We start from the raw sequence: 20,807 nt of genomic DNA, 5'->3' as shown, positions 1-20,807 counted from the left end.
TTAAAATTATATTTAATTTAAAAATTATAAAAAAATATACTTTTAAGAAAAGAAAATTGATCTAGCAAGCCTGCAGCCCAAAAGTATGTGGGTTGGGCCAATCGATTAGCTCACACAAAAATAGGCTAGCCCGATCTGACTCGTCAAATTTCAAAGGCTATACGGATCGGGCCCGATGATTGGGTCGACCCATATTGACAACTGAATTATTGGAAAAAAAGATAAAAATAGTAAATTACTCACGTATTTAGAATAAAATGTAAAATAGAAAAAATAAAAATAAAAAATATAAAAGATAATTAATTTGCGGCAAATTTAAGAAAAGAAGACAAATGGATGAGAATAATCTTAGCAATATTTTATTTTTTCTTTTTTCCCATCATTATTGATATACAGAAAAACAACAAATCAAAAGAATTTGAAAAGTGAACCTGTGCATTGCTTATCCATGACCAATAACTGTTTGCTTCATACTAGAAGAAATTACTCATTCAGTTTCAAATGTTGTGCCTCCGAATGTTGAACAATAACAATAACCAGCTTCACTTGTAGCTCAAATGGTTGTTCCACCAATATAATTTCCCATTCTGAACCTTAATGCACTCAGTGAGGCAACACGTGATGATTGGAGACCTTGATGGTCAAACGTTTGATTTTGTTTCAAATGCTTTAATATTTTGGTTTAATATAAAGCTAACACACAGTACATGATTAATAGTTATAGGATACAACTCACTAACTCTGAAATGCAACCCCTTAGAAATTGAAGTCCTCAACATTATTTTGTGCATTCCATCAATTGAAGGGATAAAACACTTTTTGTGAATTTGATTTCGCCCCAATTGCTTGCGCCTCCTATCCCAGGTTTGATTTTTTCTCATGAAGAGCCAAAATATTTTTTCTTGTATTAGTCGGGTGTAACTAAACACTTTCGAGCAAATGAAAATATAAGTGTGACACATATCAATGGATAACGTTAGAAACAATGAACGATTCTTACTCGTGCTTACTATCCAACAAGATTCATTTCCGCTTCAACCACCTTTAAATAGAGATTTGAGAGTACCGGAAACTGGACCACAAGACAGAGGTGAGATGTCTGCAGCAGGGGCATTATGTGTCACAGGTGGGGTATCAGGATCAACTGGGCAAGGAGAAAAAGATAGACGTCTGCAGTAGAGGCTTCACGAACTAGACATGAAACGTCATAGGCCATTGGAAAATCAACTCAAGTCTACAAGAGTCTTGAGATCAGCATCTTGCGGTCAATCCTAACATTATGTCTAAACTTGAAAAAGTTATTATCAGCGTCTTTGCCTTTTAGTTTTATGTTGAATGATTGCAAACTTTGTTTTGACTCCACTTGTTAAGTGAGTGGAAATTTGAGGGCGGACTCAATTTAATAGGTTCAATGGTACTTTGTTGGTTTTTTTTTTTTAAAAAAAGTGACCTTCTTATTAACGGAAGTTGTTAAATGCCATGTGAATGTCATATGGATGCCACAATGCATGTCAATAGTGTTTCACTGCCACATAGACTAAACGGAAAAGGGTTTAAAATACCCTTAAATTACCTGAAATAGCTCATTTATACCCTTAAACTATATTTCGACTCAAAACTACCCTTCCCGTCAAACTATTGGGTCAAAAGTATTCTTCTTATTAATGAAAGTTGTTAAATGTCATGTGGATGCCACATTGTATGTCAATAGGGTTCGCCTGCCACATCGTCCTAATTAATTTTTTCCCCCCTCATTGTATTATTTTCCAAAAATGATTTCATTCATTCTCCCTCATTTCGCGGCTAGAATTTCATAGTTTTCTTCATTGGTGTGTTTCAAAGTGGATATTCGTGATTGTAGGTTAGTAAATCTTTTTCTTATTTTATAATGTTTATGATTTCAAAGCATGATAGTTAGAATTTCACAACTTTTCGCGCATTTTCCGGCTAGGGTTTCATAGTTTTCTTCGGAGCTGGATTTCAAAGTAGATATTCGTGGTTGTAGGTTAGTACTTTCTTTTCTTATTTTATTATGTTTACGATTTCAAAGCTTCATAGTTAGGATTTCATAACTTCTCCCTCATTTCACGGCTAGGGTTTCATAACTTTCTTTGGGGATAGGTTTCAAAGTGGATATTCGTGGTTGTAAACATAATAAAATAAGAAAAAAAATCTACTAACCTACAATCATGAATATCCATTTTGAGATCCAGTGACAAAAAAAATGTGAAACCCTAGCTGCAAAATGAGGGAGAAGGGGTGAAATCGTTAACAGAAAATAATAAAATGAGGAGGAAAAAGAGTAATTAAGATTTGAGGATTTAGTTTATATAGCAGTGAAAACCTATTGACGTGCAATGTGACATCCACGTGACATTTAACAACTTTCTTTAATGAAAAGGGCATGTTTGACCCAATAGTTTGATGGAAAAGGCATTTTTGAGTCGAAATATAGTTTAAGGGTAAATATGAGCTATTTTGAAAGTTTAAGGGTACTTTTTATCCTTTTTCCTTTTAGTCAATGTGACAGTGGAACTCTATTGGCATGCAATGTGGCATCCACATGACATTTAACAACTTCCTTTAATAAGAAGGATACTTTTGATCTAATAGTTTTACGGAAAAGGTAGTTTTGAATCGAAATATAGTTTGAGGGTAAATAGAGTTATTTCAGATAGTTTAAGGGTATTTTTGACCCTTTTCCGTTAAAAAAAATAACAAATCAAGAGAATTGAAAAGTGAACATATTTGTAAAGTGCGTTGCTTCCCCAATCAACTAGAGCCGTCAATATGGCTAGGCCCGTCGGGTCAGCCTACCCTAACCCGTAATGTGATAGGGTTTGGGCTACGATTTTTGGAGCTAATTTTAAATTTTTTTTTAGTCTGGTCTGAATAAGCTTGTCGATTTATGGGGCTTGAGAAATATGGATAGAGTCGGCCCGTAGGCCGAATAAAAGTTAACTAAAAAATAAAAATAAAATAGAGTATTGAAAATAACAAAATCTAAACTCAAAGTTTGTTTAAAGTTTAAAATATTACAATTTAAATACAAATTATGTTTATAAAATAAGTAGTACTTAAAATAAATTTTTTCCTAAATCAATAAATAGGTCATAACTATGAAAGATTGTCATATTTTTTTGTATTTTATTATGATTATTGGAAAACATTTAGGTTAATATTTCTATTTAGCTATTTATATTTTTACTTGAAATCAAACTTAATAAATATTATAATGATATTTTATTTGTGTATTTGATTAACAAGTAGTAACACTAACAACATGTAATATTGTCTTGTCGATATCTATGATAATATTTTTAAATTATAACTTAATTTAAAAATTTTAAAAAGTGTATTTTTAATAAAAATAGATCTGGCCCGACAAAGCTTGTAGCCCATTAACTTATGGATTGGACCAACTAATTTCTAGCCACACAAAAAATGGGCTAAGGCCCATCTGACTTGTCAAATTTCAAAATCTGTATGGATTAACCCGAATGAAGTGGGTACCCATATTGAAAGCTCTATCATCAACCAACAAGGTAGCAATCTTTTACTTCATACTTGTGAAGGTAGAGTAACTATTTTCAAAAAATCATCCGCTCAAATACAACAAATTGAGATAACAAAGAAGAATCCAATAAAAAGAATAATCAATATATATATATAAATGAGGATCATAGAGGAGCTGATGTGGCACCTCTCTATGGCCTCTATTTCAATTTCTTTTTTTCCTCCTTTTTTTTATTTTTTTTTCATTTCTTTTCATTAAATAATTTGTTTATTAATTAAAAAAATTATTCATATTTATTATTCTATTCATTCATATTTATTATTCTAATTATACCTAATAAGTTACAACAAAACCTCCATCTATTTACATTCCCTACTTAAATAATATGTCTTTTCAACTTATTTTTAATTATTCTTATGGTTTACACAAACTATAAATAACAACTATCTATGTTCAATGATCATTCTCATTTTCTCATTCTTTCTTTTTATTAGTATAGTTTTTTCCTTTTTACATTTTTTTCTTCATCTTTTTCATCAATCATGTACTTTATAAGTTCACCATATGATCTTCATATTGATAAAGATCATAGATATATTCTTCAAGATTCATCAAATTGATGTTTGCATTAGTTTGGTACAAGTTTATGAAAATGAAGAAGGAATCATAATTATTTCAAGATTTCATCAAGAAGATGGTCATATTAGTAAAAAAGTTTGAATGATTTCCAAATATTTTGAAGATTAATTCATTCATGTATTGTTTTGATTATATTTTTTAGTTAGATATATAATTTCATGCTATTCAACAAAAATTAAATTATGAAACTCTACTAATTAACACATTAGAAAGCTCAATTAACATTATTTTCTTCATTTTACTTTGCTCTTTTTCTTCTTCTTCTTCTTATTATTATTGTTGTTATTATTGTTGTTATTATTATTATTATTATTATTATTATTATTATTATTATTATGAATGAAGATGAAAAGTTATATAGTTTTATTTTTATGTAATTTTTTCGTCAAGTTCTAATTAATATTTTAATTTTTGTCACGGTTGAAAAATATAGTATTGCACATGATACATTTCTTATAGCTATTGCATATTGATATCCCTAAAAAATATATGATGTAGTTTATCATATTAAAAAATAGTCATAGACTAAACAAAAAATAAATTAATTATTTGTAGTACTTTTAAAAAATTTAATGAATAAATAAATTATTTAATGAAAAGAATGAAGAAATTTTTTTCCCTTAGTCACATTAATTATATTAAAACTAAAAAGTGTAATTTATTTAACTTCTCTTAATTATTGAAAATGAGAAACATAAAAAAAAGTGATGTGACATTTACCTTCTCTTTATTGACCTTTTTTCTTATTTAAATTAATTAATTTTTGTAAAAGTAATTTACTTAATTAATTAAAAATAATTTTTATTAATAGAGAAACATTTACAATAAAAACTTTTCACATACTACTTTATTAGGAGTAAATAATAATCATCCATAACTCACATCTAATTTACAATCCTAATAGATTAATTTTCCACTTTCTTTTTCTTTTTTTTTTTCATCTTCTTATGATTATAATTTTGGAATAAAAATTTTAAAAATATATTTTAAGTTATTTTCTCTTTATTATTTACTTACAACCAATATATCTATTTACATATAAAGTTAGAATGTTAGAAATAAATAAGATGATGTGGTACATTTCTATCACTTCCGATCACATTTATCTTTTCTCTAAATTATTTAGCATGTTTTTTATTTTTCTTCACCAGTGTGATATTGTAAAATATATTTTCAAAATTTCCTCTTCAAATAATTACTTAATAGTATTATTTTGCATAATTAACATTTTTTTTATATATGTAACTTTTATTTTTAATTGTTAATTAATAATATTCATGACTTCAAAACCTTTCATGTGGATAACCCCCTAAAGTAATTAATGTGCAAGTTATATAGTTTTTCTTATCTTACTTAGTTGCTACAAGTAACAATTTTAAAGAGATTTTCTATAGAGTTTTTGTATTTTATTAGTATTTTTTTATATATTATAAATTTATAAGTGTTTATTAACAGTTTGGTATATTGCAACAGTTGCTTTTTTTTCGTTCTGTAATGATAATTATTGTGTTGCTATTTTTTTTAAATATTGAATGTTTGCTTTTCATATTAGATTCATGTTAAATTAAAAAAATTAAGTAGAGTATATTGTTTAGTTGAATAATGAAAATATGATACTCCTATTGAATTGCTTATGTAGTGTTGACATGATTTCTCAATATACCGAAGATGATTTTCACCAAAATAAAAGTCAACCTTTTATTATTTTACAAGCAATAGATTCTAAAAGATGTAATTATTTTAGATAAAATAATATGATTAGCATGACTTGAAATTAATTGTATATTTCCACTCTAGGAATTTCATTCACACACACACACATATATATATGATATGTTTTCTAATTTATTAATTATTGGTTATCAATTTGTTTAGAGTAACTTTTATCATTAATATTTTTTTTATGAATACTGTATAATTTAACTCCCTCCTAAAATATAATTTAGAATTTACTACAGTCGCATAAACAAAAAGAAAATTTTCATGAAATTATTTTTCTTTCTTTACATGTTTCTAAAGATAACATACCAAATAAATTTTAAACAAAAAAATTTATTTATAAATCTAATAGTGTCTGCGCGAAGCGCGGATATGTTAACTAGTAACTAAGTAAAAGGTAAGTAACAAGATTATCTACCTCATATTTATTAGCTTCTTGAATTTTGACATTTTCTATTTGTTTCATATTTTGTAGGCTATAGCTCTTGAAATTTTAATCAGTGCTAGAGACATCACTTGAATACAATCTTGGTAATACATAGCCATCATCACCTCAATGACTCCAGACTTATAGTACAAAAAATTATGGGGAGAAAACTAAGAAAGATTCACCTTTTTTCAGTAACAACACATACTAAGGACAAAAATAAATCCTTACAACAATTATTGGTCCAAAAGTATTATTGGATGTTATAAAGTCACTGCTCTATTCTTGTTTATGTGACCATCTAGCTGAACTATGGAAAGTAAGAAATTGTTGTTGGTACTAATATTGTCTATGCTTTTAGTTTTTGAAAAAGGGGCGTCGACGACAGTAACTTATGATCACAAGGCATTGGTTATTGATGGAAAGAGGAGAATTTTGCAATCAGGATCAATACATTATCCAAGAACTACACCTGAAGTGAGTGTTTTCTTCTTATGTATGGCAATGTGGGGTTTTCTCTTTTCTTATTGATTTTCAGTTTGAGAATATGTAACATGGATTATAAAGGGGTTCGGTCTCTTGTTGAATGTAGATATGGCCAGAGATCATTAGAAAGGCTAAGGAAGGCGGATTGGACGTGATAGAGAGTTATGTTTTCTGGAATTATCATGAACCTGTCAAAGGAGAGGTATGAAGTCATTTCAAGTTTGTGTTTTTACGCGAGTTTGATTGGTCTCCCCCCTTACGATGCTCACTAGTTGGAATTTTTATCTGTCAATTTAGCACATAGGAAGTTGTTTTACCTCATTTGGAGTGTCAATTTTAATAATCACTTCCTACTCTTGCAGTACTACTTTGAAGGCAGGTTTGACCTTGTACGGTTTGTGAAGACAGTACAAGAAGCTGGCCTATACGTGCATCTCCGTATAGGTCCATATGCCTGTGCTGAATGGAACTATGGGTTAGTTCATCATAGCAAACTCAATTTTCTTATTTTTATCATGTACATCCTAATGGGGTCTTAACTTTTTGTTTTACTATCTCCGTCCTGTTCTCTGAGCAGGGGCTTCCCTATGTGGCTACATTTTATCCCTGGAATACAGTTTCGAACAACAAATGAACTTTTTAAGGAAAGTGTTGACCAGTCTGTGTTTTTTTTTTCTTCTATTTTTTGGTCCTATTAAATGTTAAATAGTTGAAGAAACCTGTATTGTTTTCAATGCAGAATGAAATGAAACTCTTTCTTGCCAAGATTGTTAATCTTATGAAGGATGAGAACCTCTTCGCTACACAAGGAGGTCCAATCATACTCGCTCAGGTTGTTTCTTTCATCTTTGTGATGATGGATGTCTTTGTGGTAGTTTAGATCTTCTTCCTTGATTCTACACTCTTATTACTTGATAGTGCACCTTCCTCTTTTCAATTTTAGTTGTTGCTCTTTTTGTGTTAATCAGTGATCTATCCTCTTAACAGGTAGAAAATGAGTATGGAAATGTTGAGTGGGCGTATGGAGTCAGCGGAGAGCTATATGTAAAATGGGCTGCAGAAACTGCTGTTAATCTTAATACGACCGTCCCTTGGGTGATGTGTGCACAAGAAGATGCACCTGATTCAGTTGTAAGGGGGTTATGGTATTCATTTGCAGTATATCAGAAGCATTTTTGTTAGTATGTCACAAAATGCAGTCATCTCAAGACCCTTTTGCACTAAACTTCCTGCTGATGATAGTTTTGCTTCTCAAAATCAACAGTGAAAGGACTCCTAAATTAGTGAAGTGATAACTGCAAACCTGTTGATTATGCAGATAAACACATGTAATGGATTCTATTGTGATCGCTTCACTCCAAATTCCCTGTCCAAGCCAAAGATGTGGACAGAAAACTATGTTGGATGGTAAATCTTCTTCCTCTTTTATTATCATCGGGAGCTCTGACTCATGACATGTTCTTCTCCTTCATCACTTGCAAGGTGTTGTTTTGTTTTGCAGGTTCCTTGCATTTGGTTATCCTGTTCCTTATCGACCTGTTGAAGACTTGGCTTTTGCTGTAGCACGTTTTTTTGAAACTGGTGGTACATTTCAAAATTATTACATGGTAAATGCATGTTACTATTCACAAGTTGTTCTTGATCTTGTTAGTTCTGGGATAAGTAATGCCATCTATTTTGTTTAGTATTTTGGTGGCACCAATTTTGGTCGAACTGCTGGAGGTCCTCTAGTAGCAACAAGCTACGACTATGATGCCCCCATAGATGAGTATGGTAATGATATCTTAAATATAAGAGGAAACATTTGATCTATTTAAGAATATCCTGAAGCTGCTTTTTGAATGCTCTTCTAATCTAATCATACGTACTTGATACAGGTTTCATAAGTCAGCCAAAGTGGGGCCACCTACGCGATTTACACAAGGCTATAAAACATTGTGAAGAATATTTGGTCAATGCAGATCCAATTCATTTGTCCCTTGGTCTGAAACTTGAGGTAAATGACACAGTGAGATGTCTTCGATCCAGATTTCAGCTGTTTAATAGATTAGAGGTAGATAACACACAAGTTTGAATCTAAAAAAACCGTAAAGAAAGTGTACCTGATGCCTAACTCACCCCAAGAAGCTAACTAAAAGGTGAGGATTGTCTAAGTTCATATAAGAAAACTTCAGCTCGTACCCTTAACCTATATGGGGTTCTACTAGATATCTTATTTTTCCTCATCTGAATTAGCTTTTTTGTCAGCCTGTGAGTAACTATATTCTTTAATGTTGGATCAATGTCTCGTGTTCTTTTAATTTTGACACATCAGAAATGTCTAACAGGCACATGTATATTACAAAAGCTCCAATGACTGTGCAGCCTTCCTTGCTAACTATGGTAACAGTTCAGATGCAAATGTTACATTTAATGGGAAGTCATATTTTCTTCCTGCTTGGTCTGTTAGCATCCTTCCAGACTGTAAGAATGCCATATTCAACACGGCGAAGGTACTGACTGCAGTCACATAAGTACATCAACTCTTCCTACTCATTTACTAGAAATGCATAGAATAAATATCCTGATCACCTTGCTTATAACATTAAAACTATGAAAGTATAACTCATTTTTAAGAAACTTTACAGAAGTCTATTTTGCCTCAATTTTTGTTACTGCTAATCTAACAGTTTTTTTGCCTTTACTCATAATGAAAAAAGGTTGTTTCACAAAAAACGAAAGGAAGTACAGCATTTACTCACAACACGGTTACAGTTGAGAATTCGCTGGAGTCGGATCCTTGGGGCTGGTACCAAGAAAAAGTTGGCATCGCGAATAATCATTCCTTTGCATCACCCCGCTTACTAGAGCAGATAAATACAACAAAGGATACCAGTGATTTCCTTTGGTATACAACAAGGTAAATCCATTTTCCTTCACTTGTCATTGTTATGCTACATTTCTTTACGGAAGAAGCTGATCTGAAGCTGCTAATATTTGGCTTCCATGAGAAACTAAAGGGCATACCCCACCTTGGTTCTCTGGTTTAATCATTTGTTCAATATGATAAGCTATTTACTTCATTGATCTAATATCTCTTCTTCTTTCTCTTGCCAGTATAAATGTGGAGGAGAACATTAAGAAGAGAAAAGCCAAAGAATTGCAGTTAATGGTTGGAAGCTTAGGACATGCAGCTCTTGTTTTTGTAAACAAGAAACCAGTTGGTAACAATCTCATCTAATCTCGTCTTCTTTAACCGTGTTTAACAACTTAGACAGGTACTCCAACGTGATCTTAACAACAAAGTAAAAGTGTATTTTTCTGATCGATTAAGTTTTTTGATGAGGCGGTTCACACAACTCAACGGATCCAAGAAGAAGACTAATATGCTTCAGTTTTTACCTTGAACATTACTTAAGACTACAGAGAAGTGCTAAGATAGCTGATTTGGTGCCTTCTTTAGGATTTGGCTACGGTAATCATGATGATGCAAGCTTTGTGCTAAGTAAAAAAATCCATCTTAAGCAAGGAAACAACACAGTGGACATATTGAGCATGATGGTTGGTTTGCAGGTAAGTCCATCTCAGTAAATAGCCTATTCCAATGCTTTGCCTATTGAAGCACATATTATTGAAGTCACTGCTTCCACTTCAATTACATTAATTCTTACTCACTTTTCATGTGATTCTCCAGAACTATGGACCATGGTTTGACATCTCTGGAGCAGGTGTATTTTCTGTTATCTTCAGTGATTTGAAGAATTCCAAGAATTTTTCTTCTACAGAATGGATCTACCAGGTTCTTCATGTGACAAACAAATCCTTTTTATTATGTCCATTTCGTGCGGTCTTCATTTTCTTGTTTAAATATGATTTCACATTCCTAACTATAAAATTAAGAGTATAAGTAATTCAAATGCCAAAAAGAAACTCTAAGAGTACTTGAAGCAAACTAGGTAATATGAAAAGGGACAAAGGAAGTAACAAGTCAGTGAAAATATAAAGATGTGTGACAGTATCTTCTAACAAGAACATTAGAGGACTTCGTGTAAAGGCATAATGAAGCAGCATAACTATTGGTATAAATTTAAAGACTTCCTTTTCTTTTTCCTGATTCTCTTGTGGGTGAGGGGTTGATTCATTTTTGTCTCTGTAATCTCAGAAGGTTATGGCTTTGTTGTTGTAAGATCACAAGGATAATATGAAACTTGTCTTATTTCAGGTAGGTCTTGAAGGTGAGTATCTTGGACTTGATAAAGTTAGTCTTGCAAACAGTTCTCTGTGGATTCAGGGGAGTTCTGTCCCAGTATATCAGAGTTTGATATGGTACAAGGTGTGTAGAATTGCTTGGTTCACTTGTTTAATGTCAACTGCTTATCATTTAGGTACCTTTCTTCCGACAACAAAAGAAAAAAATACCTTTCTAGGAATAGAGTGGCAGTTAATGTCAATGCTGGTGCTAAGATAATTTGTTGCATCTATTGTATTCTTGTCTTGATTCTGGATATCTTATTTCCAGACAAGTTTTTCTCCTCCAGAAGGAAGAGGCCCTGTATCGCTAAATCTGTCTAGTATGGGTAAAGGTCAGGCATGGGTAAATGGGCAGCATATAGGGAGATACTGGTCTTCTTATCGTTCACCCTCAACAGGCTGTTCTGATAATTGTGACTACAGAGGACCTTATGATTCATGGAAATGTTTGAAGAAATGTGGTCAACCTGCTCAAGTGTTGTGAGTATATAGCTTTGGCTAGTGTATTTTATTCTTGATGCTTTGTGTTTTCATGATCCTCCTTGCAAATAGATTTCACTGAGTACTGACCATTAAACCTTCATATAGGTACCATGTACCACGCAGTTGGTTAAAGCCAGGAAAGAACTTGCTTGTGCTGCATGAAGAGCTTGGTGGTGACCCTTCAAAAATATCTTTCTCAACGCGATCTGGGCAAACAATTTGTGCTCATGTATCTGAGTTAGATCCTCCACCTGTTGATACTTGGAAGACAGACAAAGATCAAACATCTCAAGAACCTTTATTGCGACTGAATTGTGAACAAGGATGGACTATCACTGCAGTTAACTTTGCTAGCTTTGGAACTCCTACAGGAGATTGTGGAGCATTCATTGAAGGGAGTTGCCATTTGGATGTGTTATCCATAGTTCATCAGGTAATATTATTAGCATTTCTTCATTTGTTTCTACTTATATTGGTGATAACTTTGGAAAATCCCCATATACTACTCAAAGTGTTGTTCATCAAGGCTTGAACTATCAAAGAATTATCAGATCCCACATTGGTTGAGGGAATGAAATTTGATCTCCTTATTTTGACTAAGACAATCCTCGTCTCATGAGCTAGATTTTGGGATTGAGTTAAACTTAATGTTCAATTTACTTCGCACGGTATCTCAGCCAGACCTATCGATTCTTGTTTCCTTCACAAGCTAGCTTTTGGATTTGAGTTAAGCCAAAGTCCATTTTCTCGTATGTTTGGATCTGAAAATCTTGAACGACTATGCAGGGGTGTGTGGGCAAGTCAGGATGTTCCATTCCTATCACCATGGCTAAACTTGGTGACCCATGTCCTGGAGTACAAAAAAGTCTGGCTATTGAAGCTTTTTGCAGTGTTTGAATCATCAAATTCTATGGTCGGTGTAATCATTGGCTTAGCGCGGTAACCTTCTTAGTAAAATTTTCTGCTTCTTGTATATTTTAGCCAGAGCCAGCTTTACTTCGGTACAGCCCTAATCTTGATGATACAAAAGAGTTTATAAGTCAACCTTTGCTCTTTTTTCAGCTCTGTGTTCATGTCTTTTGTTCTATTACTGGAATGACATGCAAATTCATTCTCCAGTCTAGTTGCAATATCACAAAAAAAAAAATAACAACAAAAAATAAAGTTAAAGATTAGAGTATTGATTTACATTATAAAATGTTAATGCACAATTAAAGTTATGTCAAGCGGATATTATTTGAAAAAAAACAAAAAAATATTGTAGGGATAAAGATTGGTAGTTCAAATTTGTTTCTAAAAAATACTTTCAATTTGAAACATATACATTGGAAATTTCAAGTACGATCGTCGAAATTTTAAGCACCCAGAACCAGTAAAATAGCAATCTGTTTCACGCAAACAGAAGATGGAAAGTGGGAAATCATAAAAAGGTTTTGCTTTATTGGAACATTGCAAAGTATACATGCAGCAGATGTTTGGAGAGGGGGTGGGGGTGACTGGCTGTAAGTACAGGCCATTTTAACACTAAGAACAAGAAAATCTCTCTTTTACAACATTTAAACAGTGAGCAGAATCTTTCCAATGTGCTTGCTGCTTTCCATTAACTGGTGAGCCTCAGCAGCTTCTGCTAAGGGGAAGTACTTGTACACCACCGGTTTTACCTTCCCTGCTGCAATTGCAGGCCAAACATTTTTTTCCACTTCTCTCACAATTTGAGCTTTGTTTTTTGGGCTTCTACTACGCAAGCCAGCAGCTGTAGAAAAGTCACAAATCGACAAAAAAACTAATGAAACACAATAAAAAATGAGGAGCATGACATTCATTCAGAGAAAAAAATCCATGGAGACTAGATTTCGACATTCCAAAAGATTTTTCTCTCTCCAATTGTCTGTGCACTTCATTATGAAAAGAGAACTCCCTCAAAGTTCTTCAACTAAGAGAAGGATCAGCTAGAACATGGGAGGAAACAGACACGTTGTATAGGATTATGCGAGAATCGGAGAGCTGGACTAATAATTTCCAAATTTCAAAATTCAAACCAACCATAACAAGTACACCGGAGGAAGAGGCCGAGATTTGACCAAGTTGACGAAGAATTACTAAATGAGGATTGCAAAGAAGATATATAGCTCAACTTCACATGAAAGCTGAATCACCTTCTCTTTTTTTTTTCTTTGAGAAGGTAAATATATGTGAAATGAATCGTAATATTTCAGTTCTCCTGATATTAAATTGAGACCTATACCATCTAATAAAAGCCAGCAATATCAGTGGAAGCCTGTGTTGCCTTTGCTTCTGTTATACTATCTTATCTTTCCCTTCCTGAAATAAATTTAAGTATGTCAGTGCACTTAGAAGTCACCAGATTATTATAAACCATGGTTGGTGGTTGGAAGCCAGGACTGTTATGAGATGATTGAGGCTGATTACTGCAAGGAAATAAAGCTACGGGAGGAACAGCAGTAGAAGTGAAGTGAGGGAAAGTAAAGAGGACAAAAAAAAAGGAGCATGATAGGATATGTGAGAGAGCCTTATAAAAATGGAAGAAAGATACAAAAACATGGTTTCCACGTGTCACAAAAGTAAGCTTTTCACTCTGTCAAAATAAGGGATATCAACGAGGCAAATGAACACCGAGACTCAAGACAATTCATTTGCGAAGTGGAGAACACTAGGATCTGGATACACACACACATGAGAGAGAGAGAAAGAGAGGAACTTGTTTTATATAGCTCCATTGAAGTAGAAGCAATTGCATGTACAAATAAGGTGCAGCATAAAGAGAAGTTAGACAATATAAAGGCCAAGGTAAATTAAGATTGCTTTGCAGCTGCAATTGATAACCGTTGCTTCCCCATGGAATGAACCAACTGAATCTACACTCTAAGCCCAACTGAACACTAGACCTTAGAAGTCATCTATTGGCATGTGCAACTATATGAATACATTCTCTGCCCCACTCATTGAGCTAGTCAGAGTGGGGTGGGAATAGAAAGAAAACTGGAATTACACTAGCGTGTCTTGAGATATTCTTTTCCAGTTGACAAACAGCATTCTTGTTCGAGTATTTGGTCAGACAAGTTCACCATATCAAGTTTAAGAATACATTTCACAGAAAAGTTCGCTCCAAATATATCAGAGCACATCTGCACTTACCCTGCACTGTAAGGCGTCTTGCTAACAAACAGCCAAGATTTACTTGTGTCACTGTTCCTCCCATAAAACCAATAATGAAGAGCCTACCATCAACATTGAGGCTGTCAAGGTTTCGTTGGAAGTATGAACCTCCTATATTGTCTAGTATGACATCAACACCTGTGTTGAACATTGAAGTTAGAATATCATCAATGTAAGACATGAAAAGAAATTGAGTGCTTGCCCCCATAGCCCCAAGAGATATATGATAACCATCATAATTTCTCCAGAAACATGCATATTCAAATAAAATTGATACATCACAAAGACCAAGTTCCCAACTTATTTGGAACTGAGGCGTAGTTGTAGTTTGTTTATCAAGAAGACCTAGTTTCTAATATAATAAATGATGCCTATGAGAATGATTACCTTTCCCTCCTGTTTCTTCCTTGATGCGTGTAACAAAGTCTTCAGTCTTGTAATTGATGCAAACATCAGCTCCGAGCTCTTTGCATGCGGCAAGTTTTTCCTCACTTCCTGGTTGACAAGATTTGACATGGTTAGCTGAATGATTTCAGTTCCATAATAAGATAAGATATCATCATGAACCTGCCGTGATGAAAACTTTGACACCAAGGCACTTAGCCATTTGAATGGCAAAGGTACCAATTCCACTAGAGCCTCCATGTATCTGACAGTAACACATGTAGCTATTAGTTGTTTCACGTACTTGATCTTAGTCGACCGAAATCAGGGATATAAAGATTCAATTGTGAACATACTACCCAAAAGATTCTGCCAATTGACAAAATGGCTGATAATCTAGATAAAAGAAAAGGAACTACTGCTAAACAACAAATTGTTTTAAAGAATAGCGAGGTCTGTCTAATCACCAGAAACGTTTCACCGGAGGAAAGCTTGCTCGTCATGAAAATGGTCGACCAAACAGTGCACACCACTTCAGGAAAGCTAGCCGCATCTTGTAAAGACACACCTGATGGAATAGGAAGAACTTGTCCAGTAGGTACAGCTACTTTCTCCGCATAACCACCTCCACCAATGAGAGCACATACCTATTATGTGAAGCTTTTACATCATCAAAGCACTAAACAAAACTCCCTTTCAAACAATACATAGAAATGTGAACTACCAACCAACAAAGAAAAAGAACATAGAGATCATAAAAACACCACTGTAATGTCTCCTGCTAAGGCTTTACAGGAGCTTAAAACAGTACTAGTTTCACTTCAGGAAGTTAATGGATAACTGCTACCCTAACTGACAAGGGCTATCCAGAATCATTCAGGTTACTACTCAAGGAAATTCTTTCATCTTGAAACAAGAAGCCTTTTGTCCCTGATGTGCAGAGGTCATCTTGCACTCTACTCCGACTCCAAAGCCCTTAATCTTTACTTATCAAGATATAGACATTGTTCCCCTCCTTGTACTTAATTATCACCACTTCCACCACTATTAAATTCTACCAAATTTATGTCAAACGAAGCACCAGAAAATGAAATGGAAATATTTTACTCCATACACAACAACATAACGAGTTAACTACCCCAAAAACTCAAACCAGGTGGAGTCAAGCCATATGAATCCGTTATCCATTCTTCTCTATTGGGGCTCATTTTATTCCATTACTCGTTAATGGTTCTCTGATTCCTACCTATTCCTAGCCTGACATAGAAAACTCCAACAAAAACACTCCATTTGTTTCAATTTGTTTATCTTAATTACATTTTTAGTCCGTTTCAAAAAAGAATGTCTTTTTTTCCCTTTTTGGCAACTCTTAGTTCTAACTTTTTACAAGGCTTGTTTAAGACAACAAGATTAAAAGACACTTTGGTTTTTTTTTTCCAAAGACACTTTAGTTCACTCTACCTATTTTAGTTTAAAACCTCAAAATTAAAAGTATCTCTTTACTTTCTTAAACTTGATGCCAAGTGAAAAAACACACACAAAAAAAAAAAATTGAAATGGAGCTAGTAAGATTCCAAAGATTAGACATTTTCAGATTTCTTATTCCTTTGTTCTCTGTTCTGTTCTTAGCCTAGTCCCATAGATTCAAAGATTTGTGCATTTTCAGATAACTTCCTCCATGTCATATTACCCAACATGAAGAGGATAAACAAAAAATAATAATTAAGCCTCAATTTCAAGAATAAAGTTGACATCTTTTTAAAAAAAAAAGGAAACTGTAATCAGACAAACCTGGTCACCAATTTTCCAGCGAGTAACGTCCTTGCCGACTGCTTCAACAGTTCCAGAACATTCAAGACCTGGGTATTCACTGTCGCCTTTAGGGGGTGGGTATTTACCTTGGCGTTGAAGGGTATCAGCTCTATTAAGGGCAGTAGCTGCTATTTTAATCAAGATTTCATCATCTTTGATTTGTGGGTCTTCCACTTCTTGAAGCTTCAACACTTCTGGACCACCAGGGCTTGTGATTACAACAGCCTTCATCCTTAATCAAAAGCAATTTTACACACTTGAGTTAACAAGGTTTTGGAAAGAGAGTTGGAGAGGTTTACACGACTTTCTTGTATTTTCTTTCTGTTCTTGTTCTTGAACGCTCTACTTTTTGTCTAGTTGCATCACTCATATAGTTTTTTATAAATAAATTATACCCATATGTTTTGTCTAATTGCATCATCACACATATAGTTTTTAGTAATTAAATTCTACGTACCCAATGTTTTGTTTAGTTGCAACATTATCCATATAGTTTTTAATAATTAAATTCTATCCATATATTTTGTCTAGTTGCAACATCACCCATATGGTTGGGAACAAGTTATTATCTTGGGATTAGTTATTAGGGCATAATACATAAATATGTATTTTAATTTGGCTTCGTATCACATTTATGCCCTTCAACTTTGGGTGTGCACAAGTAGGCACTTCATTTTATATAAAGTTGAACAAATAGACATACATGTCCTACATATCATCTTACATGTCATTTTTTGTTCTACGTGGTGTTCTACGTGTATTGTGCCATGTAGGACTCATATGTTTATTTATTTAAAAGTTGGATAGTTAAAGTGTCTGTTTGTGCATTATGAAAATTAAAGGTCAAAGTTAAAATTTGAAGTCAAATTTAGAATCCAATATATGTATTATGCCTTTATTTTAGTATTGTTATTCCATCCTTAATGTGGTAGGATAAAAATAATGGTACAATCCTAATATAACTCTTGATTTATTTAAACTAAATATGAGATGAATTTATCTTAAAATTAATTTTGAGATTATTTATTTGTTACCAATTCGTATTAGATGAGCCCTTAGATTGTAAAGGAAAATATAATTGAGTACGTAAACTTTCATTTTGTTGATAAAATATGAATTTCCTGTCTTGCTATTCCCTCCTCCTATATCTCCTTTATCTATACCAAATAATGTAGAAAATTCATGTGTGATAATTTTCATATTTATCTCAAATGAGTGATAATATTGTCGGAAACTCGTTTCAACAAAACTATTCTTAATATATACGTCTAAATTTTGGTACTATCGTCAAAAATTTAAATTTAACACGTCAAACTTGAAGCAAATATGTCATAAGTTTGCTACAAAAAATATCTTTACATTATCAATATATATAACTCAAATCTGGTAAAAAATATGCTCCTTACACTATAAGAAAACTGTGAATTACATAGAGATTTCCCTGGGAATTAGTATGAAAATTTGCAGGAAGATAAGTTTCATGTGAATTTTCACACTAATCCCTAGAAAAATCCCCATATAATTTACAGTTTTTTTTTAGTCACGATCCCTCCACCTCCAAACACGAAAAGTCATATAAAGGATGCATACCAAACACCAAGTAATATTTTCCATGCAAGGCATTTTAGTTTGGCCATTTAACACTATTGGATGGCATCAAAAAGAGAAAAAAAGAGTTTTCTATAACCAAAGTTTGTTCATTCTCCATTTGTGTGCAAATTGAACCTAGAGAAGAAGATAACATGTATCCAAAAGTCCCCAAGTCAAATATTATACATTACTATATAAGAAGAACTAGATGAAGTATAATTTCCTACATCACTCACTACTTCTTTCATCATCCAACAATATCAAAAAAAATGAATCCATTTGGCTTTCATTTTGTTGCTATTCTTCTGTTATTGCTTAATGCTATTATGGTACTAGAATCACAAGCAGCTTATGTCAAACCTCAACGCGTCACGTGCTATAAACGTTACAGCAAATGCTATCTCAAGTACATTACTTGCCCTTCTGAATGCCCTCAAATTCACCCGAAAGATCCATATGCTAAAGAGTGTTTTCTTGATTGTTACTCTCCTAAATGTGAAGCAGTATGCAGAAGTAAGTATTTTAGACTCATTGTAGCTAAGCTATATTTATGCTTTTTATCTGAAGTAACATTATGTTAATGAATTTTTGTGCATATGTTACAGAACGAAAACCAAATTGTGATGGTCCAGGTGCAGCTTGTTACGATCCTCGTTTCATAGGTGGAGATGGGATTGTTTTCTACTTCCATGGCAGAAAAGATGAGCATTTCAGCCTAATTTCAGATGTCAACGTGCAAATAAATGCTCGTTTCATTGGTATCCGTCCTGCTGGCAGATCGCGAGATTTCACTTGGATTCAAGCTATAGGCATCATGTTTGGCTCACATAACTTCACACTTGAAGCAACCAAAGCAGAAAATTGGGATCAAGAAGCTGATCACTTGAATTTCACTTATAATGGGATGAGTTTAAGTGTTCCATTAGGCCATTCATCGGTATGGAATTCCCCTGATCAAAACCTTGAACTGGAAAGGACCTCAGCAACAAACAGTGTAAGAGTTACAATTCAAGAAATAGTGGAAATATCAGCTAATGTTGTTCCTGTGACACAAGAAGAGGACGCGATACATAGTTATGGTATACCTAAAAATGATAGCTTTGCTCACTTAGAAGTGCAATTCAGGTTCTTTAATTTGTCTCCAAAAGTTGAAGGCATTCTTGGCAGGACTTACCAGCCAAGTTTCAAGAATCCAGCCAAGTCAGGGGTCGATATGGCGATTGTTGGTGGTGATGACAAGTACAAGACTAGTTCACTTCTATCAGCTGACTGCAACTCTTGTACTGTTTTCATTCGTGGAAAACATGTTGCTGAGAGAACTTTTGCCAATGGACTTTGGCTCTCTTGATTGTACTGGTGGAAATGGAATTCTTAGTAGCAAAGAATAAGCTCAATTCCTATTGTAGCAGTAGCATTGTTTGTTTTCATGAATTTGCCTTGTTCATCTATGTCAAAATCTTGTTTGCTCTGTTTTGAAACTAATCATATGTCTAGTTGGTAGCACAATGAAACAATAGAACACGTGAAACTATCCTTCGGGATGACTCAATTGATTTAAAAGGCGGTTATCCAGACGAACCTGTTTCAACAAGATTATTTTAATACCTTTAATTTGTAGGCTGTGCAGTAAGAGATTAGTACCCCTCAACTTTGTTATTTAGAGCTGATATACCCCTTGTTATGAAAGTGGCTCATATATACCCCTATTTGTAAACAAATGACTCATATATACCCCTACTTGTAAACAAATGACTCAAATATACCCTTTTCCTCTAACGGAAATGAAAAAAATAATAATTTTAATCTAAATTTTTATTATTTTTTTCTAAAAAATTATAATCCCATATGAGTAAATTTAATCCTCGTCAAACATATTTTTTTTTTACTTTTTTTTGGTTCAATGACTAATTTATAATTATTATTTTGATAATCAAATTTATTTATGTTTCACTAATATTCTTGTAAAACTTATTGTAGATGATCAAATTTTTTCTTCGAATATGAAATTAAATTACAATACACACACAAAAAAATAGTTTAATTTTTTATTCTTTAAACTAAGGAATGAAAGAAAAAAACAAAATAAGAATAAGAAATTCAAATAATTATAATAAAAGAAGTCAAAAAATAATTTATGTATGAAAAAAAATTAAAATATACCTTGAACTTTGATAGAAGAATCATATATACTCCTAAATAATTTTTTTAAAAAAATTAGAAGTAATAAATATAAATTTAAAACTAATTTTTTAACTTCCGTTAAATGAAGGGTATATGTGAGCCATTTTGTAATGACAGGGGTATATGTGAGCCGTTTGTATAACGGTAAAGGCATATATGAGC

At 33.0% G+C, this 20,807-nt stretch overlaps 2 protein-coding genes and 1 pseudogene across 2 annotated transcripts; 2 read left to right on the top strand and 1 right to left on the bottom strand.

Moving 5' to 3' along the window:
* The first annotated feature begins 6,373 nt into the window (after window positions 1–6,373).
* On the top strand, window positions 6,374–12,562 carry LOC107011035 (beta-galactosidase 8-like). The gene is made up of 19 exons (XM_015210350.2): window positions 6,374–6,779; window positions 6,895–6,990; window positions 7,151–7,263; window positions 7,366–7,432; window positions 7,528–7,620; window positions 7,776–7,919; window positions 8,107–8,195; window positions 8,290–8,395; window positions 8,474–8,561; window positions 8,666–8,784; window positions 9,116–9,280; window positions 9,488–9,687; window positions 9,885–9,991; window positions 10,231–10,340; window positions 10,462–10,566; window positions 10,990–11,100; window positions 11,287–11,498; window positions 11,607–11,934; window positions 12,288–12,562. The coding sequence occupies exons 1-19, from the start codon at window positions 6,615–6,617 to the stop codon at window positions 12,396–12,398; spliced, it is 2,529 nt and encodes an 842-aa protein (XP_015065836.1). The 5' UTR covers window positions 6,374–6,614; the 3' UTR covers window positions 12,399–12,562.
* A 352-nt stretch (window positions 12,563–12,914) lies between these two features.
* Window positions 12,915–17,233, bottom strand: LOC107011036 (quinone oxidoreductase PIG3). The gene is made up of 6 exons (XM_015210351.1): window positions 16,854–17,233; window positions 15,530–15,709; window positions 15,246–15,327; window positions 15,066–15,173; window positions 14,658–14,816; window positions 12,915–13,254 (listed from the first exon to the last, which is right to left on the bottom strand). Exons 1-6 carry the CDS (start codon window positions 17,103–17,105, stop codon window positions 13,058–13,060), a joined length of 978 nt encoding a protein of 325 aa, XP_015065837.1. The 5' UTR covers window positions 17,106–17,233; the 3' UTR covers window positions 12,915–13,057.
* Window positions 17,234–18,483: 1,250 nt separating this feature from the next.
* Window positions 18,484–20,024, top strand: LOC107010714 (annotated as a pseudogene).
* The last annotated feature ends 783 nt before the right edge of the window (window positions 20,025–20,807 follow it).

Source organism: Solanum pennellii, chromosome 2 (genome assembly GCF_001406875.1).
Source record: "Solanum pennellii chromosome 2, SPENNV200".
Classification (NCBI taxonomy): Eukaryota; Viridiplantae; Streptophyta; class Magnoliopsida; order Solanales; family Solanaceae; genus Solanum; species Solanum pennellii.
The sequence above is the reverse complement of the archived record's forward strand: the minus strand, read 5'-3'. Positions and strand labels throughout refer to the sequence as shown.